The sequence below is a fragment of the Populus euphratica genome, unplaced genomic scaffold (genome assembly GCF_000495115.2).
Source record: "Populus euphratica unplaced genomic scaffold, PopEup_1.0 scaffold70.1, whole genome shotgun sequence".
Taxonomy (NCBI): Eukaryota; Viridiplantae; Streptophyta; class Magnoliopsida; order Malpighiales; family Salicaceae; genus Populus; species Populus euphratica.
The window spans coordinates 120,408-145,347 of record NW_011499950.1 but is presented as its reverse complement, the minus strand read 5'-3'; the positions used below and the strand labels follow the sequence as shown (position 1 = coordinate 145,347).

Genomic DNA, 24,940 nt, shown 5'->3' with positions numbered 1-24,940 from the left:
TGAAGCAGAGTCTTATAAAAGAGCCATTTAGAGATGAAAATCAAGGAAGAAAGATTTTTGGCCAAAAAAATGTGAAATGGTTAAGAGAAGCCTTGTTCAAGCAAGTAAATTTATTGAAAAAATAAAAATAAAAAGATGGCATCTTGATACTACAAATTAGCCATGGTGAGAAGAATTCTTGTCAGACTAAGAAGAAGATATAAGAACTAAACAAAACGAATGGGATCTCTAGGATCCTTTAGTAATAAATCCGAAAGTAATTAATTAAGTTCAAGGAAATTATCAACTTCCATTGCCCGTTAAAATGATTTCTAAGTTAGGTAATTAACAAGATTTCCTTTTCAAAGTTAGGACTTCCAACCTTTCGAAGTAAGGACTACAAAGGACTTGAAACCTTTTGTAGGTGGTTGTAAAAGCATATAATTTTGTAAGGCTAAATGTTCATTTACATATTTAATGATGGGCGCTGCTGCCTGGATTTGGCTACTTGGCCTCTTATGCAACTACAAGACTTTCATTTTCTGGGCTCGAGTATTGGACTGTTTGTACTTTTTTCATGTCGTCAGCTCTTGTTTCTTCTTCTTCTTCTTCTTCACTTTTCTTTTTGCCCTCTGTTACACTAGGATAGAGACCCATTGGGCTTTAGCTATATTATTATAGCCTATAGGAGGAGTAGCTCTTTCTTTCCATGAAATCTCTTTCCCTAGCTTTTCTAACCTAGTAAAAAAACAATTGGTTTGTTGACTAAGGAGGTATGTTCACTTAAACTTTAGGAATTCAAACCTTGAAACAGCAAAATTTATTAATTTTTTAAAATATATCATATCAATACTGAAAGTTTTTTTTTTTTAAATTATGAAACTTAGTCTTAATTGATACATAAATTGATTCAATTATACCCCTAAATTATTATTAAACAAAATTTTCTTTTTCTAACATTGATGATTAAAGTATTTTTAGACTAGCTTTCATTTATCAAACACCAAATTCTAATGGATACAGAAAATTCATCGAATTCAAACTCAATATGATTGCAGAACAAATTAATCTACTTACCAAAGTATTAATAAACGAGTCAAGATAGCTGCCTATTTCTCCTTTATCAAATAATGAGTCAATAAGGCTAAATTACTATAGTGTCTTTAGACCAACTTACATACACCCTTTTAGCAAACTTCTTCGAGGTTGAAATGATTTCTACTCTGGTAAATAAGTTGCTTTTTCAAAGGCAGAAAGTAGTTTTAATGGTCAGTTATGTGACTTTAAGGTTGAATACATCATATCTATGTTGTTAAACTTGAAACCGGCAGCTTCAGTCTAATGTTTCCTCTTTCAAACACATAATCACTTGTTCTTAAGTCAAGACATGTAAGATCATAGGACCATTCTATAAGTAGGCAATAATTTCCAGTTGAATAAGGATCCAATAAGGAAATATATAAAATATCTCAAGACCCATAAATTAGTTGACCTGTTTATTTCTCTTTTTCGGTAGAGAATAATAGTACCATAGAGTAAATGCAGAAAAAAAGTACCATAGTAGAAATGTAGGAAATGGAGGCCAGCACACATAATTATGTCTAGAATCACTGGTAAAAATTTGCGATTACGTACTGGTAACAATTGATTTTTACATGACAAAGAACAATTGTCCTTGCAAGTGGAGAAAAATTCGTAAAAATGATAAAGTGATCAATCATGTTCATTAAGCTTGGATATAGTAGGTTACTTCAATATTTCTTCAACAATTTAACATGCTCCCTCTTCGTAGTTTCATGAGGATATCAAAAATTTAACACACACATATCTTTTCTTTCATCTTTTAAATCTCTCTGATCTCTCTCTCTCTCTCTCTCTCTGAGACAGAGAGAGAGAGAGTATTCAAAGTTAATTACATATTGATCTACAAAAAAATAACTTTGAAGTGCAATTTTAATTCCATTCTAAAAGAAGTGTCGAGTATTCTAAACTTAAGGTTATGTGGTCTTTGTTTCCCAGATATTAGACAGAAAATAAAGATTTGAGTTCATAATTTTATAACATAATTAATCAAGGTTTAGCCTGTGAATGGAATTAATTAATATTGCGAATGAAATTAATTAATCTTTTATTGTTTGTTTTCAATTTTTCAATTTTTTCTTTTTTTCTTTTTGTCTTGCTTTCGTGTACCTTTAGACTATTCAATGTATCGACTTCTTTCAAAAATAAAAATAAAAATATTGAGCTCTAAAAAAACATAAAACAATTTATTAATTTTTTTAGTTCTTTTAGGTTCATGTATGTAAAACATTAATGATATAATAATCCTTAAATTTTTAGAATTATTCTTAAATTAAAAAATATATGTATTGAGAGTATTATAATCTAAGTTAAATTACACGTGATTGATATGGAAATAATATGCTATAATATATGTGAGATGTGTTTCTATCATGCTTCCTTCTACTCCTCTCTCTAATTTTTTTTTTATGCTAGTTCGATCCGATGGGATGTTCAAGGGATTTAGAACATGGGGTATAAAAAAGGGAGAAATCATAAAGGAAGTAACATTCAAAGAAAAAGATAAAGCACATGCTTCCAATAAGAGAATATGGACCTTGTACCAGGAGAAAGATAGCAAGTCCAAGATAGATTAGGTGCAAGATGATAAGCCCACGATAAGGAGATTTTTTTTATATATATATATACAATAGCCCACGATTAGGAGACGAGTCCTTGTATGAGAGATAATGTGATATAAGAGGCGACCACACATGAAGAATGAGAAAGAGAGATGAAGCAGAGTCTTATAAAAGAGCCATTTAGAGATGAAAATCAAGGAAGAAAGATTTTTGGCCAAAAAAATGTGAAATGGTTAAGAGAAGCCTTGTTCAAGCAAGTAAATTTATTGAAAAAATAAAAATAAAAAGATGGCAACTTGATACTACAAATTAGCCACAGTGAGAAGAATTCTTCTCATACTAAGAAAAAAGATAGAAAAACTAAACACAAAATGCTTTCAAATTTTAAAAATTGTGAGATTTTAAAATTAAAAAGAAGGGTTGGAAATAAATTTGAACACTTCAAAAAAATAAAAATATAAACTTGAGTTTATTCAAAGAATCCTTTTAGTTCTTACATGTTTATATAACATATACATAAAGCATTAATGATTTGATTATCCTTAAATTAATATATGTATATGTTGCAAGTATATATTATATTTTTAAGTCCAAGTTCACATGGCTTTCTCTCTTATAAAAATAATAAAATATGATAATGTGAGATGTGTTTCTATCAAGCTTCCTCCCCTCCTTAGTTCCCCCATTTTTTTTTTCCCTAACAGCGTGCTAGAAATAGCATTGTGAAGGGACACATAAGGCCATTATACCCAATAACAAGAAGTTGAAAGCAGTTGAATGTTAGGCGTGATATAAAAGTTGCAGCTCTCGATTGCATATTTGTGGACAAAATGAAATTTCCTCCTCTAGAGAATTCAGCTCCCTGGCCTGATTTTTCTTTAGCTAGTTTAATTGTTGCGTTCTGTCTGGTTTTTGATGTTTGAGCTTCTACCCTTTTGTATATGTTTGTTTCGTTGGCTAATCTTAACCTTTTGTAATTATTTTTTTCTTCATCACGTTCAAAAAAATAAAATAAAAATGAAAGCATGCTTCATTACCATGAATTGCAAGGTAAATAAGTTTCTTTTTCTAAGGTAGAAAGAAGGTTCAAAGGTCGGTTATGCGACTTTAAGAGTTGAATGCATCATATTTATGTGTTGGGACCAGCAAGACAAGATGACAGTGTCCTTCTCTTTCAAGTTTCAAATTCACAGCAATGGAAAGGGAAAAAAAAATACAAGAAAAAGTTGGAAGTGAATTAAATAAGGATATCTCGAGAGGACCTCTTCTATAAGTCGGCAATAATTCCAGTTCAATAAGATCGTACAAGGATCCAATGAAGAACTAACTATTTCATAATCACCGAGGCAGTGTAATAGAAATAGACAGCACAAGAAAGTTTTATGTCTTCTTTGTAAATCAAAATTTGTTATACGACCTGGGCCAGAGTACTATTTAATTTGATCAAATTAGCCTCTTCAACATCTGTTAGACAATATCAATTCTTGTATAAATCGATCAAGTTTGAAGCACATATTGAGGGTAAGACGATCAATATATAGCTCCAGATATAAGGGTTTAATGGGTGATCTTTCAGTAAAAATTGGATATTTTTATCGCATTAGTCTCTAATTAGTGATCAATTTTATCTCATAGATTTCATTTAGCTATTAATATAAGAAGACGACATGTAGTTGAGAAAATTCCAAAAACATGTTGGTTAGATGGTGTAAAAACTTGTAACGTTTTTTTTTTCTTTGTGAATTAAAACATTGTTTCTCGTGTGAAAAGGGAAATTGAAAATGATTGATGGAGACAATAAGGAAGGAAATTAAAGAAGAAAAAAAGGGAGGATTTTTCACGAGATAAATTTGGTGATCTACAAACCACAAACATTTTGCTTATCTTCAACAATCTTTCCGTATCTTTAAGAAGTGTGACCTGCGCGCTCTTATGCTTTAGCAACTCTATCTATCCCTCCTCCTCAACTCTATCTATCCCTCCTCCTGTGCACTAAGAAATGATCAAGCAATTTAATCGTAGCACTGGCCAAGAATGGGTCATACACATTAAACGAACCCTTGAAGAAGGTATAGATGATGAAGATGTAGGCGTTCCTGTCTGCATCTTCAGTGTATCCAAAGCCATGGTTTCAACCAAACAAGAAGCATACATCCCTCAACTAGTTGCAATAGGCCCTTATCATCATCGACGCGTAGAGCTCTTCGAAATGGAGCGTTACAAGCTCATTGAAGCGGAAAGAGTCCAGAAGAAGTATCGAAACGTTAGGTTCAGTGACATAGCTGAGCATTTGGAGGAAAATGATGCCAATGTCCGAGCTTGTTATCATGCCTACTTGGATTTTGATCGAGAAGAACTGGCCTGGACTTTTGCCATTGATGCTTCCTTCTTGCTTGGGTACCTCCGAACCTTCATAATTAGAACTGAAGAGCCATCAAGTAATCGTTCATCTTCTAGTCTAGCAGATATGGTCAACCACCTCGCCAAGAAGAAAACCATTCGCCAAGCAATCCTCGGGGATATGCTGATGCTGGAAAACCAAATCCCTCTTTTCGTGCTAAGAAAAGTCAATAGGTATTTTCAGTATGAAAATCCTGATGAAGCGTTGGCCATGATGTTAATGAAATTTTGTAAGCATGCGTCTCCGATTAAAATCGTGGACGGACAGCAACATGTTAGCGAAGAATGTCTCCAAAAGAACCATATTCTTGATCTTATCTATTGCACGGTTGCACCGAAATTCGAAGATATTGGAAGGGAAATCGAAGAGTCGAAGGAGCGCAACGAAGAGCATGAGGAGAATGGTTGCTTTAAGAAAACTTGGAAGTCAATATGGAGCTTTTTATGTTTCATTATCGTAGTTCCTCTTCGGTTTCTTATACGAATACTCAAATCAAAAGCTGTCAAGGCTGCAGTAACCTTACCATGGAAACTCATAAAGAGTGTTTGCCATCTTAAACCCACAAGTGAAATAACCAATCTTGTATCAACAGCAGAAACTGTAGCTGCAGAGATCGAAAGTGTGTCTGCATTGAACGATGCGAGTCTATTGATCGAAAAGCTATCGATTCCATCTGCGACAAAACTTTTTGGGATTGGTGTCAAATTCATTCTCACAAAGGGAGGCTTGCAGACTATCAGCTTTGACAGACCTCGTGGAGCATTTTATCTTCCGGTGGTGAACTTGGACGATGACTCAGAGGTGTTACTGAGGAATCTTGTAGCTTATGAGGCTTCTTTAGCACCAGAATGCACGGTGTTAGCACGCTATGTTGAATTGATGAGTGGGATTCTAGACACAAAAGAGGATGTGAAGATTTTGAGGGATTCAGGGATTGTCTTGAATCGACTCAAGAGCGACGAGGAAGCAGCAAATCTTTGGCATGGAATTACTAAATTCATGAAGCTAACCGAAGTTCCAATTCTTGACAAGGCAATAGAGGAAGCAAATTCTTATTATTCAAATAACTGGAAAGTTCGGATATCAACGTCTTTCAAGAAGTATGTTTATAGCTCATGGCCTATTCTCACATTCTTAGCAGCTAATCTTCTCATCTTGCTGTCTGCTTTGGAGGCCTTCTGTTCAGTGTATGGCTGCTCTAAATGGTCAGCTTCTCTATGATAAATTTGTAGTCCTGTATTTTAACATTTCTATTGCCAATGTCATTGTAACACACTTCTAAGAAGTTTCAAACAAGTGATCATTTTCATCCATACTATTACAGGGAGGCGAACCACGCAGCGGATAACCTGGCAAAATTATGGAGGACTTCATAGAACAAAAGACCTCATTGCTTGGCTTTAATTTCTGTAACAGATTTGATTCGTTTGGGTTTTTTATTTCTGTTTTTGATCTTTTAAGAGCTTTCTTTTGTAATCTATGAATCTTGTTGGGTTCAAATTAAGGGACACAACATCCTTGTGTTCCTCGTTTCCTTAATGAAAATCGACTTTAAGTTCATCAAACAATGGGTATTGCACTGAAGAGTTTTTTCAGTCTTGTCACTAGAGAGAGACATCTCGATGATTTATGATTAGGATTGATAGAGTAAAATTGAAAATAAAAACATCACCTAGTTTTATAATAATTAGAAATTTTAATTGACCTTTAAAGTTATAGTTATGAAGCTAATTATACTAAAGATAAGGCTCCTTTAAAGACATATCTTAATTTTTGGCTGACTATTTTAAGACATGATAGGTGCTAAATGACAAGCCCCTCATTGTATGATAGATGATGTAGTGTAAGAGGAGATCACACACGCAGAAGAGAGAGAGCTATGAAAGAATTCACGTGACTTAATATGAGAGTAATATAATATGTTATGGTAAGAATGTGTTTCTGCCATGTTTACTGCTCTTCCTTCCCCCGGTTTTTTTTTTCCTTCTCCCAACAGCTTGATGAAAATAGCAGTGTGGAAGGACACAAAAGGCCAATAAATCCAATATAAGAAGTTGAAAAATGGAGAGTGTTCGGAAAATCTAACGCAATCACAGAATCAAAAGATTTTATTTTCTTGGATTTATCAAGTGAAGACGATAAGGAGCAAAAGGAAAAGGTGAGGAAAACTAAAAAAAGAACAGAAGAAATAACGATTTTGCATCCATTCGTCAATTTTTTTGATCTGCAAACCAAAGCTTGCTTATCTTCAACCCTGTAAGAACGGTGAGGTATGCTCATGTTTTAGCATTTGAGCAATATTTTAATCTCACCCTTGATCAGAAATGGTGTTTAAATTAAGAAAGCTATACTCTTAAATTAGTCAATTCATGTAGCTAAATTCTTATTAATTAAGCTGTATTAATTTTATGCTTTGACCGTTTTATACACCATATCTGGGTACTGGCAAGGTTATGATTTCTCTTGAGGTAAATAAGTACTTAAAAATTATAATTTAAATATTTTTTTAATTTTAAAAAATAAAATACAGAATTGATTATTCAAAATAACGGTAAACGTGCTTCAAGGTCTCATTTTTTATTTCAAGTTTTTTTCTCTCCCCTTTCCCGGTAAGCTCGGTGGTCCTCTGTTTTATTTTTCTTCTCTCCGACTGTCCTGACCTTTTGTCTTGTCCTTCCGGCCCGTGAACTGTTTGGGCTTTTTTTCCATCTCTTTCTAGCCCGTGAGATTACGTCGTTGCTTTGGGTGAAAAGGAAATTGGAAAATGATTGATGGAAACAGCAAGGAAGGAAAGGAGGACAAAACGAAAGGATTCTGCATGAGCTAAATTTGGTGGTCCAAAAATCACAAACAACTTGCTTATCTTCAACAATATTTCCACTTTCCAGCTCTTTAAGAAGTTTGAGCTGCACTCATGTTTTAGCAAATCTAACTATCTGTCACGACCCAAATCCCGGGTCCATGACCGGCAACGCAGGAGGAGTGTCGAAAGGACACCCCACCTACGCTAAGCCTCAAAACATACATATCAAAATAATAGATATTCAAAAATACGCAGCATTTCATAATCTTCAGAAATATTATATTACTCAAAGCTGATGAAATCAAAGGATAGTCAAAACTCTTCATCAGTAATTAAAACAAAATAATAATTCATAATACTCATTACATTGTCAAAATCCAAACTTAATTAAAACAGAGTAATAGTGGAGCGTCTAAGACTTCAAATCAAAACAACCTTGAACAATAAGCAAGGCATACCGACCCAAAACTGAAGAAGCAGAAACACTCAACAAAGTCCAACTGCTATCAGAAACTAAGAACCTGAAATAATATTAAGAATGAGGGGTGAGTTCAACTAACTCAGTGAGGGAATAATATTTAATATACATTTTAGATATTTTCATATTAATAATTTGTCAGATGATTTATCTTGATATACATATACATATACATACTAAATATATTATCATAACGTAGTAGAATGATATACATATACATATACATATACATACTGAACAAATTATCATAACGTAGTGGAATACATGTCAGAGATCAGATGACACCCGAAGGTGACCAGATGACACCCGAGGGTGACCAGATGACACTCAAAAGTGACCAGATGACACCCGAAGGTGACCACTGTGGGATGATCAGTCGCCACAGGCTGATGCTTCTCTCATCAGCTAGGTATACAGAATACTATGTGCACATAGGCTAACTACTCTCCGTTAGCATGGAGTTACTGACAAGTCCTATATCAAGGCATAATATATATTTACAGAATCATCAAAGAAACGTATATCATATCAAATAGAATTTAGCTCGATAAAATACGAGTGCAAATTTCAAGAATAGATGAGTACTCGGAAAACAAAGCAAAATATATAAATATAAATATTCAAGAGATTAACTAATCGTACTCATCATATAATCAACATACATATTTACTTATATTATATGCATATTAAAGATTATCCCACTCACCCGGAAAATATAGAACTAAAGGAACGTCAGACGAAAGACCCGAAAATCCTATTGAGGATCGTTAGGAGAACCTACAACAATATATGACATATACTCAAAAACAACTCAAACAAAATATCTCAATGCATAAAATAAAACTAGGTTTACTCTCCTAGGTTTAGGGACTAAAATGATAATTATCCAAATAGGGACCAAAATGTAATTTTACCAAAACTGGACCAAACTGTAAATATATAACCATACTGAAATTTCACCCATAAACCATCCTTCATTCTGTCCAGAACGAACTAGGGACCTAAAAGTAATTTTTATAAAGTTTAAGGACTAAAATGTAAATTCCTAAAATTTAGGGACCAAACTAAAAATATTCCAAATCAATTATCAAACTGAGAGTTATCATCCTTAACCTCATAATAACACTGTCCAGAATCTCAAAATACCATTAGGGGTCAAATTATAATTTTCCCAAAGTTTAGGGACTAAAATGTAAATTCTTAAATTTAAGGACCAAACTGGAAATATTCCAAATCAATTATCAAACTGAGATTCATCATCCTTAACCTCATAATAACACTGTCCAGAATCTCAAAATACCATTAGGGGTCAAATTATAATTTTTCCAAAGTTTAGGGACTAAACTGTAATTTCCACAAATTGAGGGACCAAATTGAATTTTCGTCATCTTCAACCTCAAACCCAGAATTGTTCACAGATTACCTACTGTTCTTGCCAGAATTCCAACTCAAAATTCACAATTTACACAAATCATGACTCAACATCATCATCTTTACCAACAATCTCTCAAAATCAACTAATTAATCAATTACCTACAACAATCAACCCTATAACATTCAAATTAATTCATCAATTAACCCAAAACACAAATTTTCAAAACCCTAATATTTATCAAAACATAAATTTAAATTTCAAACAACACATTTATACATTTAACAACCTAAATCTTACCTTTAAAGTTATTTCTTCTCAATCTCTTCCCTTTCCCTTCTTTTCCCCTCTTTTCTCTTCTTCTTCTTCCTTCTCCCTCTCTTACGTTTGCTCTCAAAAAACCACAGCTCCCTCTTTTGTTCTTTTGTTTTCTTTTCTTCCTATTTATATTTATCAACTATTATTCAATTACCACAATACCCCTCATTTAATTATACTTACTCTTTAAGCCACTAAAGGCTTGGTTGCCCTTTCCTACTAATTTTCAAAACATCACATTATCCCTCCTCCTGTGTCCAAAGAAATGAGAAAGCAATTTAACTGTAGCACTGGCCGTGAATGGGTCATACACATCAAACGAACCCTTGATGAAGTTATAGAAGATGAAGATGTTCCTGTCTGCATCTTCATTGTACCCAAAGCCATCGTTTCAACCAAACAAGAAGCATACATCCCTTAACTAGTTGCAACCGGCCCTTATCATCATCGACGTGTAGAGCGAGCTCTTCGAAATGGAGCGTTACAAGCTCATTGAAGCAGAAAGAGTCCAGAAGTATCTAAACAATAGGTTCAGTGACATAGTTGAGCATTTGGAGGAAAATGATGATAGTGTCCGAGCTTGTTATCCTTCCTACTTGGATTTTGATCGAGAAGAACTGGCCTGGACTTTTGCCATTGATGCTTCCTTCTTGTTGGGGCGCCTCCAAACCTTCATAAGTAGAACTGAAGAGCCATCAAGGAATCGTTCATCTTCTAGTCTAGCAGATATGGTCAACCACTTCGCCAAGAAGAAAACCATTCACAATGGAATCCTTAGGGATATGGTGATGCTGGAAAACCAAATCCCTCTTTTCGTGCTCAGAGAAGTCAATACCTATTTTCAGTATGAAAATCCTGATGAAGCGTTAGCCATGATGTTAATGAAATTTTTTCAGCACGTGTCTCCGATTAAAATCGTGGATTGCCAGCAACATGTTAGTGAAGAATGTCTGCAAAAGAAACATCTTCTTGACCTTCTCTACTGCAAGGTTGCAGCAAAATTACAGGATGTTGAAAGGGAAATCGAAGATTCGAAGGAGGGCAAAGAAAACCAGGAGGAGATTGGTTGCTTCAAGAAAGCTTGGAAGTCGATATGGGGCTTTTTATGTTTCATTATTGTAGTTCCTTTTCGGTTTCTTATACGAATACTCAAATCAAAAGCTGTCAAGGCTGCAGTAACCATACCATGGCAACTCATCAAGAGTCTTCGCCTTCTTAAACCCAAAAGTGAAATAACCAATCTTGTATCAACAGCAGAAACTGTGGCTGCAGAGATCGAATGCGAGTCTGGATTGAACGGTGCAAGTCTATTGATAGAACAACTCTTGATTCCATCTGCTACAAAACTTTCTGGGGTTGGTGTCAAATTCATTCCCACAAAGGGTGGCTTGAAGACTATCAGCTTTGACAAACCTCGTGGAGCATTTTATCTTCCGGTGGTGAACTTGGACGATAACTCAGAGGTGTTACTGAGGAATCTTTTAGCTTATGAGGATTGTTTAGCACCAGAATGCACGGTGTTTACACGCTATGTTGAATTGATGAGTGGGATTCTGGACACAAAAGAGGATGTGAAGATCTTGAGGGATTCAGGGATTGTCTTGAATCGACTCAAGAGCGACGAGGAAGCAGCAAATCTTTGGCATGGAATTACTAAATTCATGAATATAACCAAAGTTCCTATTCTTGACAAGGCAATAGAGGATGCAAGTGCTTATTATTCAAATAACTGGAGAGTTCGGATTTCAACGTCTTTCAAGAAGTATGTTTATAGCTCATGGCCTATTCTCACATTCTTAGCAGCTGATCTTCTCATCTTGCTGTCTGCTTTGGAGGCCTTCTGTTCTGTGTATGACTGCTCTAAATGGTTGGCTTCTCTATATTAAATCTGTACTGTATTTTAACATTTCTATTGCCAATTGGCACTGTAACACACTTCTAAGAATAATTCTGAAACAAGTGATCATTTGCATCTGTACTATTACAGGAGGCAAGCCATGCAGCAGATAACCTGGCAAAGCTATGGAGGACTTCATAGACCAAAAGACCTCATTGCTTGGCTTTAATTTCTGTAACAATTTGACTAGTTTGAATTTTTTTATTTCTGTTTTGGGCCTTCTTAGGGGTTTCTTTTGTAATCTACGAATCTAGTTGGCTTCAACATCCCCTTGTTCGTCTTTTTCCTTAATGCAAATCAACTTAAGTTCATCAAAATATTACGGGCATTGTAAGAAGAGTTTTTGAGTCCGTTAACATCAAATTGGATTTAATGTTTTACAATCATTGATCAGAAAAGAAGGACTAACATAAAAAATCAAAAGAGTACTATAAAATTATTTTTGAGATTTTAATTTAGATCTTAATTTTTTTTTAAAAATAATTTTTTAATATGTTATAAAAATTTTATTGACTAAATAATTATAAGTTCAAATTTCATTATTTCATTTAAATTAATAAAAATTAAGTATAAAATAATATGAGGTTCTATAAATTTAAAACTCAAAAAACTTTTTATTTGAATGGTGTATTAGGGAATAAATATAGATTTCTACAAGTTCAATAGTTAATAGTTTTACATGAAAAATTATTTTTTTTAAAAAAACTCACTTAAACAATTCTTTGACCAAAAATAAAATAAAATTACTTTCATCTTTTTATCATTCACCCGCCTGATTTTTTTTATTATGAAATGACTAAAACAAAAGTTATTAAACCCTCGGGACATGGTATTTGGAATTTGATTAGTAATTAAAAATTCATTTTGAATAATTTTTCAAAACCAAGTTTTTAATGGATCGACAAAGGTGCTGAATATTTAAATATTGGATCAAAATGAGTATACTTCTTGTTGACTTTTCAAAAAAAAAAAAAATGAGTATACTTCTTGTTGACTTTTCAAAAAAAAAAAAACAGTACAAGTAATTCCAGTTTAATAACTATAATTAAATTAATTACCGACTAGTGTCTGCTATTAAATGCAAAACGAATGAGTATGTGTCCCTTAAAAAAAGAGGAGGAGGAGGAGGAGGAGGAGGGGGTCTGCAAGATGGCAACCAACTAGTCTGCACGTGAACGAGGCAATAAATAAACCACAAAAGTTATAAAACGTATGGATATACATTTAAGGATAAAAAAAGATTAAAAAAAATAGATATGAATATTTTTTTTTAGAAAGATTTTAAATATGTTTACTAACACTGTTTTAAAAATCAAATTTCTAGCCAATGAAATAACATTGAAACAGATTGTATGGATTTTTTTCGCAGTACCGTCCTGTACACGAGGGATTGCTAAGATTAGTTTATTTGGCATGCCTATCATTTGACTCTTAAGGAGGTGGCCTGGTAATTAAGATGATTTACTTCCATTTACTTATTTGATTTCGTGAATCGTGAGTCTAAATCTAGAGGTTAATGGAAGTAAATCATCTTAATTACTTCCATTTACTTATTTAAATCGTGGGTTTAAGAAAAATAGGCCTTGCCCATCCTGCAATGGTGGTGGGTTGGGGTACAGAACTCTCGGTTCGACATGGATTGGGTCTAGGCTTTACACCTCTTTAGTTGGACCAGATAAATTTCAAACCCATCTAAAACTATAAATAAATAATATTTTAACTTATATTTCCACCTTCTTCGACTGCCCAGTATTAATTTTGCACTATTTTTTTTTATTATAACAAGTGTTCAAGTCAATTTATGAGTATTTTAACTAATTTCATAAATTTTAAAATTAATTATTATAAAAAATTTTAATAGCCCTAAAATTTACAAAACTTAAATTAATAATTTCTAGATATTAAATCTTGAACTGCTTAGTTGATTAGTTGAGTTATACTTTAAAGTTAATTTTGTACTATTTTATCTTTAGCTCGACATGGACGTTTTCAATTGATAGATTTGTTTTACAATATGTTGTTTTCCAAATCGTAAGGTTGCCGTCGTATATATAATTGGCTGTCTAGAGATAAGGTTTATACGTATGTGGCTGTTGTTAGCCTATTGCCAATACATTATTGATTAATGGAGGAGGATGGAGCAAAAATGAATCTAAAATAATACTTAAACTTGAATTATTTGTGTCCTTTATTGATGTTCAAGTACTGTAAGCCTCTACGAAGCATGCCACGATTTATTTCTTTTTTTTTTTTTTGATTTACATGGGGTGTTCAGGCCAGCTTACGCGCACCACGACTAATCCCCACGGCCCACTGAATACCCTGCAAACCCAGTAAGCATGTAAGGCACCGCGGGGTGACAGACGTGCACGCCAGAACTCGAACCCAGATGCAGTGAAAGGAGACAAGCCCCTTCCACCGCTAGGCCAAGCCCTGGTTTGCACCACAATTTATTTCTTGAAATATGCAATGATTGATTTAATAAAATATAGATTTTTTTTTGTCTTTTTAAAACAATTTAATATTCTAAATTCTATGGGGGATATTGAGTATGACTCCTTTTTTTTTTAAGAAATTAAAAAACAAATCTTCATATGTCACTATTGTAAGCAGATTTTTTCTACCTCCTTGGAATCTTTGTGAAGCAAATAACAAGCGAAATAGGAGATATGTCGAGGTGTTTGTTAACAAAAGTATACACCAACTAATACCAGTCCGATACATAAAACAATGCCAGATCTTCCATGATTCAAAACAATGCATAAAAAGGTAATTAACATACCCAGTTACCTTGGTATATAAAGGATATGCTGCTTAATTTGCTCCAATTAATTAAATTTCTTCAACTAAAATTCCCTTGTACTATCTCTATCTTGAAGAAATAGCCACAAGAACATTTCAACAATTGTTGGCGCAACTGATTGAAAGTCCAAAAAAAAAATTAAGCAAGAGTTCTGATGGCCTAAATGAAGCTTCTTTTCCAGTTTAACTTCTAATGCCAAGTTTCCTTCACATACTCTCCCATGTCAGCCAAACAATAAGCAGGTGCAGCAGACAAAGCATAGAGGCCTGGAAATTTTCCCTTAAAATCCCACTTTGTAACCATTTATCAGTTCAAAAATAAATTGTTCTTCCATTCCCAGCCTTGCAATAGCACTCTCTCTTCAAAACTGATAAAGTTTCAGAATTAGAGTCTATAAATACTCTTTCCATGTTTCTGAAAGAGGGACACTAATTAAAATATGGAAGACCATATTTTGGAATAACCTTAAACTCACCTTGTTTTCTTGGATCAATTGACCAGCCAAATTTAATGGTTCCCGAGATTAATTTTGGAAGAGAAGATAAGCTTCGTTTTCATCAATAATTTATCTTTTCATGTCCCCGTACAACCAATCATATATTTACTTTTCTTGTCAAATGATGCGAGTCGGATGATATTTCAATATTAAATTAGTAATTTGATAGAAACAACCTCGCAGATCGATCCTCCATAATTTGAGCTTGTATGATAACCTCCAATTAGAGAGAACATAAGGGCTATAAATTATTGTTTGATCTACCAAGTTTTCTTTTCCTGCCCCACTGCTGTTTACCGAGCCAGCTGAGATGAATGAGACGTACGAGACATTTTTTTTGAGAAACTTGTCCAATTCTCTAACCTACATATTTGGAAGCAACAACAGCCAACCAGGAGAGGTTTCTTTTCAGCTGCGGAGACTTGAAGAAAGATATTTAACACAAATGTCCCATCACAGGAGAGCTTTGTGTAACAAGAAGGTATTCTTAGCAGTTACAGGATATTTACGACCATACATTCACTTACAAAACTTGGCTGGACACTATGCTGGAGAGAGGGAACTCGGATTATTTAAAAAAATAATATCATTTTAGATTTTATTTTTAAAAATGTTAAACTAGGATCCTTGAACAACTTTTTATTTGGTTTGATAGAAAACCTAGCTCGAATTAAGTATTGGGTTGTTAGATCAAGTTAAATTTATTTTTTATAATAAGAAATCAAAAACCAACTTCCTACTAGTTTGATATAAAATCTTACACCAAGTTTTAGGTTACCGGATTGACTTGTTGGAACAAATCTTATTTTTATAATAATACTTTAGAGTATATATTCATGGAAACAAGTTAACAATGAAGTTGCCTTTGCAATAAGTATCAGGAAACTGCTGTGACAAAAGGAAAGTGTCATATATTAAAAAAAAATTAAAAAGAAGAGTTAATTACAAATCACATGATATGATACTCTCTTTCTCAATCTATTCTGAAACTTGCATGGATGATTTGGCCCTTTGGATGAATTTAACCAAATAATTCTTAAAATAACTGGTTTATTAATTGAGTGTCCTTTTCATGCCTTCGTTCCCTTCACAATTTACTATATGAATCCCAGGGGACCATAATGAAGAAAGCTACTAAGAATATTTTAATTACTGGTCGCGTGCAGTACTACTAACCTGCCAATAATAATAAAAAACTTACAGCAAGTTTATGAGAGATGTCCATTTTCAATCTAAATTGTTTTACTAGTTGGGATCACAAGTTTGAGTGGTGATAATACAGAGATTGATATTTATTTTTTAATTCAATATGTGTGTGTGTGTGTGTGTGTGTGTGTGTGAGAGAGAGAGAGAGAGAGGAGAGAGATCACATACGTTTGTAAATTTACTTGATATTGAATAAGAAATGTTTAAGATTAATTGGAATTTATTATTGTCAAATTCAGTAATTAACGTAACATATATTAAAACCATAAAAAATATGAATTAATAAAATAAATTTAAGAAATTATCATCATCTCAAATTTTATTCAAATTAAGTACATGAGCATATATATAGGAATCGACAAGCCTGGATTTAATGGAAAGAAGTCTCGAGTAGCTTAATTTTCTTTAAGGACTGGGGAGGTGAGGTCAACCTTCCTTTGTCAATATTTAATCAAATGGGAGGAACAAAAAGATCAATTTACTGTACATACTTCATTTGATGTTAAAATAGATTCATTACATACTCGACTAGAAAGATAATTTATCAAAAAAAAAAGAGTCAAACTTAAAAATTAAAATTAAATAGATTACCCTTTATTGACTCTGCTATACTTTGAGAGTGCTTTTGTTTTTGTCCAACTTATTTTTTAAAGTATTGTTTTTTGGAAAAACATTAAATTAATTTTTAAATAATTTTTAATAATTTGAATGTGTTAATATAAAAAATAAAAAAATAAATGTAATTTTAACTCCAATGTTATGAGGAAAGACATTTTTTCATTAATTTTTTAATGATGGTATGTATAGATAAATTATTTGTCAATAAATATAAACTTAATTCTTACATCTAAAGATACCACTTAACATTAAATAAAAACAAGGGAAAGAAATTCCATAAATGCCATCTAAATTAACTTTAAAATTTCATTTAGTTATTGGTAAATATCTAAAGCTAGCGGTGAAAATTTTCATCAAACTTTCTGCACTGACTTCTCCTGTTAAACAAGATTTTTATTTTTAAAATTTAAAATAATATTATTTTAAATCTTTTAAAAATTAAACTAGGTTTTGATAAATTACAAATTTAATTATTCAGATTTAATCAATTCAATTTTTATCTAGTTTTGTTAAGTCTAAATTGTATCCACGACACCTTTTGAGATGTTGATTCCAATAATAATTCAAATAAATAAATTCTTTCTTTTACTTAATTTATTAATTTGGTTGAGATGATTTATCTAAGATTTGACGAGAAAAAAAATTTAATCTTTCTATACCAAATGAGCAAAAACCGTTCTCTCCAAATCTGGAAACCCAATAAAAACAGGAACAACCCACAAAAAAACCGGGAACTCAAAAATATTTACAACTTAATATAGCCCTTTTAACAGCTAAGTTCTTACTTTATATTTAAATAGATATATAGCCCTGTGTTGTTGTCTCTAAACAGTTGTCCAAAGATAGATTCTATGTTTTTGTAGTTTTACTCATCAGATACTGCAGTTTCCTCTTTTCCAGTTCTGCAAATTTTAGACATAAGCAACCTTCCATAGAAACCGACACCTTATCCGTGATTCTTCTCTGTCATCTTATACTCTCTCTTGTCTTCTCTAAATCCCTCTCCCTCTCTCCCTCTCTCTCTGTATGTGTGTGTGTGTAGAATACACATTCCTTGTTGTTTTTGGTTTCTTTTCTTTTCTTTTCTTTTTTATTGTGCACGAAACCAAATTCTTGCCTTTCACGAGATGATAAGAGAGTAGTAGTGGTAACAGGAGGAGTAATAGCTTTTAGTCTTTTTAGTTTGATATTTTTGAACTCTTTCTTGCTATTGTGTTGGCGGTATATATAGGGACTTCACGTGCCCTGTTTTATTCAGCAATTCAAGGCCCTTTGGTTTTGATTCTTTCTCGCTTTGTTTTTGGTGCTTTTCTTTGACCTGGAGTCTTGTACAATTCTTTGTTTATTGGTATAAGATCAGTACCACTTGAATTTGATGATTTTGAGCTTTGTTTCTGCAAATTTTGGTGAAGTGCGGTTTTGGTTTCTGGGTTCATGTTTTAATTCTTTTTAATTGAGTTTGAACTCAAAAGAGTTGTTCTCTAAGCTTAAGTTAACTCAAATTGGGTGTTCTTGAACTGTGATTTATGCAAGTGGAAAAAGAAATGAAGGGTTTGTTAGTTATGGCCATGGTGTCTATGCTGTGTAGTTTTGGTATCAGCAAGGAGTGTACAAACATCCCGACTCAGTTATCTTCACATTCATTTCGATATGAACTGTTATCATCACAGAATGAAACATGGAAAGAAGAAATGTTTGAACATTATCATTTGATACCTACCGATGATTCAGCTTGGGCCAGTTTGCTGCCAAGAAAGATACTGAGAGAAGAAGATGAGCATAGTTGGGAAATGATGTATAGAAATTTGAAAAGTCCTTTGAAATCCTCTGGAAATTTCCTTAACGAAATGCCATTGCATAATGTGAGATTGGATCCAAGTTCAATCCATTGGAAGGCTCAACAGACAAACTTGGAGTACTTGTTGATGTTGGATGTGAATAACTTGGTGTGGAGCTTTAGGAAAACTGCAGGTTTGTCTACACCAGGAAAAGCTTACGGTGGTTGGGAGGCACCGGATTCCGAGCTTCGAGGACATTTTGTAGGTTAGTTTTTTGTCGTTTTTGCTGATGATCTTGAATTTAGTGTTGACCAATATTAGTACATATATTTTTATGACAAACAAATTTGATTTGGCTTGTTGAAGGGCACTATTTGAGTGCATCAGCACAGATGTGGGCTAGTACTCATAATGAAACTCTAAAGAAGAAAATGTCTGCAGTAGTTTCTGCTCTGTCTGCCTGTCAGGTGAAAATGGGAACAGGATACCTTTCTGCTTTCCCATCTGAATTATTTGATCGGTTTGAAGCTATAAAGCCTGTCTGGGCTCCTTATTACACTATTCATAAGGTAGTATCTACTTCAAAATGGTTCACTGTAGTGATTCTTTAGAAAGTTATACGACTAACCATTTGTGTTGTTGACTTTGACAGATCTTAGCAGGTCTTTTGGACCAATATACATTGGCAGATAATGCTCAAGCTTTAAAAATGGTGAAGTGGATGGTTGATTACTTTTACAATCGAGTTCGAAACGTTATAACCAGTCACAGTATTGAAAGGCATTATCTATCACTCAACGAGGAAACTGGTGGTATGAATGATGTCCTTTACAAGTTATTTAGCATAACAGTAAGTACACTAATCTGTGCAGTTTCCTTTGCTTCTCCTGATTATTCACTTTATGAGTCCTATGAATTGTCTCCCTGGAGCTGGAATGGATATATTTTTGAATTTACTCTGTTCCGTGGAAGATAAACCTCTGGATATCTTTAACTCGAGCCTTAAATGTTACTATGGTGCAGGGAGATCCAAAGCACTTGGTGCTGGCTCACCTGTTTGACAAGCCTTGCTTCCTTGGTTTGCTTGCAGTGCAGGTAATTTATGACTATCAATTGTTGTTTATCAGCTTTTGGCTGGTGTTTTAGTCTTCTGGTTTTTCAGGTCTCTTCCTTCCTTTTGCTGATAAGAGTAGTTTCCCTTTGAGAAAACAAGCTTCTGATTTCGTAAAATGAAATGTTATCATCTTTGACATAACCATTCCAATCAGTTAGAGCAAGCCTAATTTAAGATGAACTTCTGAGTTTTTTATATTGCAAATAGAATCAATTTGGAATGCAGGCTATTTTATAGAAGCTTCTTCTCTTCCTTGTAGGCCGATGACATATCAGGTTTCCACGCCAATACACATATCCCTGTTGTCATCGGTGCACAGATGCGATATGAAATCACTGGCGATCCTCTTTATAAGGTTAATCTTTATATTAATCATAGATTACCTGAACAGCATTTTCTGTGAAATGTTGTAGCATTTTGATTACTGTTCTACTGAGCTATTGCAGTTCATTTTAGTGTAGTCATGCATGCATGATCTCTGATCTTAAAACTGCCTAAGACAGATTTGATCTTCCAGGATATAGGAGCATTCTTCATGGATGTAGTCAACTCTTCTCACAGCTATGCAACTGGAGGAACTTCTGTTAGCGAGTTCTGGTACTGATTGTTGTTTTTCGTTCAATAATAATAGTGATATTCTGAAGTAGGTTTAATGCCTCCATATAGAAGAATCTTGCTTCTACTTTCATAAAAAATGCTTGCTAAGATCTTACCCTGTGTTGGCTGACACCTTCCCTGATGTGTGAGTAGGTCAGATCCAAAGCGACTGGCTAGCACGTTACAGACAGAAAATGAGGAATCATGCACAACTTATAATATGCTGAAGGTGTGTTTCATCTCATATCTCTAATTACTGATTTAGATTTTATGTGTACTTGATGAATAGAATTTGTTTCGATCTTTTCAAAAACTTATTTTGACTCCAAGGTCTGTATGCCAGTAAACATTTTGGCATCTATACGGCATTTACCTGGCAGTTTTTTCATCTTCGTGTTACATAAATTTTCGTGCTTTAATACTCTGCACTTTTTTTGTAACCTGTAGGTCTCTCGCCACCTGTTCAGATGGACCAAAGAAATGGCTTATGCAGATTATTACGAGCGAGCTCTGACAAACGGTGTGCTAGGCATCCAAAGAGGAACAGAACCTGGAGTGATGATTTACATGCTTCCACAATATCCTGGAAGTTCCAAAGCCAAAAGCTATCATGGATGGGGGACTTCGTATGATTCTTTTTGGTGCTGCTATGGAACAGGTGTGGAAACTGTTACCTGCCTCATCCTTTCTTAGCTGCTAATACAGTTCACTGTTTTTAATCATTTTTTACTTGTAAGAGGAGAAACATACCTCTGCTTCTGTGCTAACAATTTGATATTATCTTTTGTTGCTGTACCCACAGGAATTGAATCATTTTCAAAGCTGGGAGATTCCATATATTTTGAAGAAGGAGAAGCCCCAGGCCTTTACATCATTCAGTATATATCAAGCTCTCTTGATTGGAAATCTGGACAGATTATGCTCAATCAGAAAGTTGATCCTATCGTTTCTTCGGATCCATATCTTCGGGTGACATTAACCTTTTCTCCTAAGAAGGTATTTGCTGAATCGATCTATCATATGAGCATACGGAAACTAGTGTTACTTTCGAAGGAGGTACTTGCCAATAAAAAAAAAAAATCAACCTGGATCCTCCTTGGCTGGGAAAAGGATGTTAAAAAGTGGCTAAATCTACTGGAAATTTATAATTATTTTTGTAGTGTGCAAGTGCACAGAGAATAGAAAGTCTTAACAAGGGGTGGAAAAAAAAAGGCTTACCTGTGATCATAATGGATCTGATTTCTGCAGGGGACTAGCCAAGCATCGACCTTGTATTTGCGGATACCAATTTGGACAAATTCAGAAGGTGCTACTGCAAAAATAAATTCTAAGAGTTTGCGTCTACCAGCTCCAGGTGTGAAGTATAATCTTAACTATTTGCATCTGTTAATCTATATGTTTCTCATATTTGATTTAATCCATTGTATAAGTGCTAATAGGAGAGTTCATTTGGCATCTTCCGAGTGATACCTGGAATAGTCTCTAATACTCTGCTTCTACTGCAGGTAGTTTCTTATCAGTCAATAGAAAATGGCGCAGCAGTGACAAGCTAACCCTTCAGATTCCCATCAGTTTGAGAACAGAGGCCATTAAAGGTATTTTCTTTGGATTCCTGCTTGAAATGTAAAATATTTTCGTAAATGACTATAAAGATGATGGACAAAAAGCTGACAAAGTCCTCTGAACAACATTCAGATGACCGGCATGAGTATGCTTCTATTCAGGCAATACTTTATGGTCCTTACCTACTTGCTGGTCATACAAGTGGTGACTGGAACCTCAAATCTGGGTCAGGAAATTCTCTTTCAGACTCAATAACACCAATCCCTGCCTCTTATAATGGACAATTAGTATCTTTTTCCCAAGAGTCTGGAATTTCGACTTTTGTGTTATCAAATTCAAACCAATCAATATCGATGGAAAAGCTCCCGGAATCAGGCACCGATGCTTCTCTTCAAGCCACCTTTAGACTTGTATTTAAAGACTCTTCTTCCTCGAAGCTCTCAAGTGTTAAAGATGTTATTGGAAAATCAGTCATGCTTGAACCCTTTCATCTTCCTGGAATGCTTTTAGTGCAGCAAGGAGAAGACAGAAGCTTTGCACTCACAAATTCTGCTGATGATGATGGATCATCTATCTTCCGCGTAGTTTCTGGATTGGATGGAAAAGACGGAACTGTATCCCTGGAATCAGGTATCCAAAATGGTTGCTACGTGTACAGTGGTGTGGATTATAAGTCAGGTCAAAGCATGAAGCTTAGCTGCAAAACAGGGACATCATCAGATACTGGTTTTAATCAGGGAGCCAGCTTTGTAATGAACAAAGGACTAAGTCAATATCATCCAATCAGCTTTGTTGCAAAGGGGGACAAAAGAAATTTTCTTCTTGCACCATTACATAGTCTGAGGGATGAATCTTACACTATTTATTTTAACATTCAACCTTAACAAGTGTTGATAGAGCTACTGATTAGTGACTCTGCTTTTAGATAAATTAAGTTCAATACATAAAAGAGGAGGGTTGAACTTGAAACCTCTTACGAGGAAAGGGGACACTAATTGGTGTGGGGCACTTTCTTCATTAGTTTAGTATAATTATTTTTATTATATTACTTCCTTTAGTGTTAAGATTTTTTTGGTGTTTGAAAAGACTTAGTGTAAGAACATGCTTATCTTTTGATTCCATCCATCTAAAATGTTTTTAGAATGTTTAAAATGTCTAATTATATAGGATAACCAGCTTACAAGCTATTTTTGTTTTTAGGCTCAAATTAAGCTCGAAAGCTACCATTTAATTTTTTTTTTGTTGTTTTTGAATACTTTTTTCCTATTTAGAACAGGATTTTTGATGTGGGACAACTAACCTAAGATTTTTGGATTAAATTAATAAATACAAATAGTTCAAAACTCAAAATAATCATAATTTTTTATTTAATTGTTTCATTGATTTTAAATTTTATAATTGGACTTTTTAATTAATAAAACTATAGTCTTGTAGAACTTTGAATGTGTTTAAATCTTATCGTGTGTTAAATTCAAATCCTTAGCTTTCTCTACATCAATTTTTAACTGATTATGATTTTACAAATTAAGTTTTTTATTGTATTGAAACAGCTTTTTAAGCTTTTTTTTTTTAAAAAAATAATCTTAGATTTAAGAACACTAATTTTTTTCTCTCTATATAGAGCCGCGAAATCTTAGGAATTAAAGATCCTATCTATGTTATAATAATTAGTAGAAAACGAATCCTATTCCTTATACATACTCAAGACTTTCATTTTCCATTTAAATCATAATTTTCTAATTCCTTTAACATATAATCCATATTTCTTTGCTAAAGCAGGCAGTTTGCTCAAGAGGTCAGCTTCTTTTTTTTTTTTTTAATTATTAGATTTTTTTAGTACTCACATTTTTTGTTCTCCCTTTCACTTTTCATCTCCTGTACATGTCCCTTAAAATAATATACAGAAGAATATATATGCCAACCGTTATTTTTTACCCCCAATGATTGGATGAGCTACGAGAGATCGCAGAGTGATATTGGGCATGCAATCGCGTGAAGGATCCACGCAATATTTCAAGTTCTTCGGCGCTGTACATATATAGAACCATTATAAAGGAAATCCTGAGCGAAAAAAGTACAAGTTAATCCCAGTCTGAAGCTGAAAATGATTGGAAAGGAGATACATAGCCAGCATGTTTTGCTGCAACAAGCTTGGAAGCAACCACTTTGCCCTATGACTGACCAGGTGCTGGGAAACAATTGCAGGAAACAGCACAGTTCATGAAAGCAGTGTAAAAAAATAAGAACTGAGCATGTAAAATCTCCTGACAAACTGAAGCACAATACCAGTGCGTTAGTCGTACGCAGAAGGAAATTTGGTTAATTAGCTGAGAAGTTTTTGTTTTTGCTCATTATAGCTCACATTCAGAAGTCACTTTTTCTTCAGATCCTCCAATATTCGTTGGTGTGCTACAAACACACATGATGAGCTGCTTGTTCATTGGTCAACGATGGTACATAGAAGGTTTTTAGAGGAAAAGATAGAAACTACTCTCTTATAGTATTACTTGGAGTATCTGGTTGACCAGAAATAACTTGGTTTTCAATGATGTTCAACCAGATATAGAATCTTACTTTTCTTTAACCCCCATCGGCTGTCTATCTGCAGGTTCAAGAATTATGAAGCATATTTCTCTTACACAGGTAATTATAATCTTCAAATAAAAGTTGACTGCATTCAACGATCGACAATTGCCAAGAGATAAAGTTGTAGGCTCTTTCTTTTGTTATGTATCTCTCTTGTTTCCTCTCCATTGGATCTCTTTTATGTACAAACTATATCTTTTCATGATGGCCATCCTCTAAATGGCCAGCATGATTTTAATAATACCTTCGATTACTATATATATATATATATATATATATATATATATAT

At 33.7% G+C, this 24,940-nt stretch overlaps 2 protein-coding genes and 2 long non-coding RNA genes across 6 annotated transcripts in view; 3 read left to right on the top strand and 1 right to left on the bottom strand.

The window, feature by feature from the left end:
* The first annotated feature begins 4,544 nt into the window (after nt 1-4,544).
* On the top strand, nt 4,545-12,046 carry LOC105137866 (putative UPF0481 protein At3g02645). 3 transcript variants are annotated; one of them, XM_011043771.1, is made up of 3 exons: nt 4,545-5,719; nt 11,353-11,861; nt 11,981-12,046. In XM_011043771.1, the coding sequence occupies exons 1-3, from the start codon at nt 4,621-4,623 to the stop codon at nt 12,029-12,031; spliced, it is 1,659 nt and encodes a 552-aa protein (XP_011042073.1). In that variant the 5' UTR covers nt 4,545-4,620; the 3' UTR covers nt 12,032-12,046. The 3 variants fall into 3 exon arrangements, with proteins under 3 accessions (XP_011042073.1, XP_011042071.1, XP_011042072.1); XM_011043769.1 differs by lacking the exons at nt 11,353-11,861; nt 11,981-12,046 and adding exons at nt 6,347-6,432; nt 7,670-7,684 and having other exon boundaries at nt 4,545-6,227; XM_011043770.1 differs by lacking the exons at nt 11,353-11,861; nt 11,981-12,046 and adding an exon at nt 6,347-6,587 and having other exon boundaries at nt 4,545-6,227.
* LOC105137867 (uncharacterized) lies at nt 8,083-10,118 on the bottom strand. Its single transcript, XR_844658.1, has 3 exons — nt 9,976-10,118; nt 9,010-9,080; nt 8,083-8,346 (listed from the first exon to the last, which is right to left on the bottom strand). It is a non-coding gene; the product is annotated as an uncharacterized LOC105137867 (long non-coding RNA).
* Nucleotides 12,047-17,634: 5,588 nt separating the features above from the next.
* LOC105137854 (uncharacterized) overlaps nt 17,635-24,940 on the top strand; it is a 17,801-nt gene continuing 10,495 nt past the window's right edge. Inside the window, exons 1-2 of the long non-coding RNA XR_844656.1 lie at nt 17,635-18,449; nt 24,765-24,774. This is a non-coding gene — a long non-coding RNA (uncharacterized LOC105137854). The remainder of the gene's footprint in view (nt 18,450-24,764; nt 24,775-24,940) is intronic.
* LOC105137852 (uncharacterized) lies at nt 18,446-23,080 on the top strand. Its single transcript, XM_011043750.1, has 12 exons — nt 18,446-19,056; nt 19,158-19,360; nt 19,444-19,641; nt 19,815-19,886; nt 20,165-20,260; nt 20,423-20,502; nt 20,656-20,731; nt 20,950-21,160; nt 21,305-21,498; nt 21,751-21,856; nt 22,008-22,097; nt 22,198-23,080. Exons 1-12 carry the CDS (start codon nt 18,540-18,542, stop codon nt 22,947-22,949), a joined length of 2,595 nt encoding a protein of 864 aa, XP_011042052.1. The 5' UTR covers nt 18,446-18,539; the 3' UTR covers nt 22,950-23,080.

What these genes read in the sequence shown, in the direction of transcription:
- LOC105137852 (XM_011043750.1), top strand. Translation starts at nt 18,540, where the DNA reads ATGCAAGTGGAAAAAGAAATGAAGGGTTTGTTAGTTATGGCCATGGTG. An exon ending in GCTTCGAGGACATTTTGTAG is followed by an intron (nt 19,057 to 19,157) that starts GTTAGTTTTTTG and finishes GGCTTGTTGAAG; the next exon opens with GGCACTATTTGAGTGCATCA. An exon ending in ACAAGTTATTTAGCATAACA is followed by an intron (nt 19,642 to 19,814) that starts GTAAGTACACTA and finishes ACTATGGTGCAG; the next exon opens with GGAGATCCAAAGCACTTGGT.
- LOC105137866 (XM_011043771.1), top strand. Translation starts at nt 4,621, where the DNA reads ATGATCAAGCAATTTAATCGTAGCACTGGCCAAGAATGGGTCATACAC. An exon ending in GACAAAACTTTTTGGGATTG is followed by an intron (nt 5,720 to 11,352) that starts GTGTCAAATTCA and finishes TTTCTGGGGTTG; the next exon opens with GTGTCAAATTCATTCCCACA. An exon ending in TGTATGACTGCTCTAAATGG is followed by an intron (nt 11,862 to 11,980) that starts TTGGCTTCTCTA and finishes GTACTATTACAG; the next exon opens with GAGGCAAGCCATGCAGCAGA.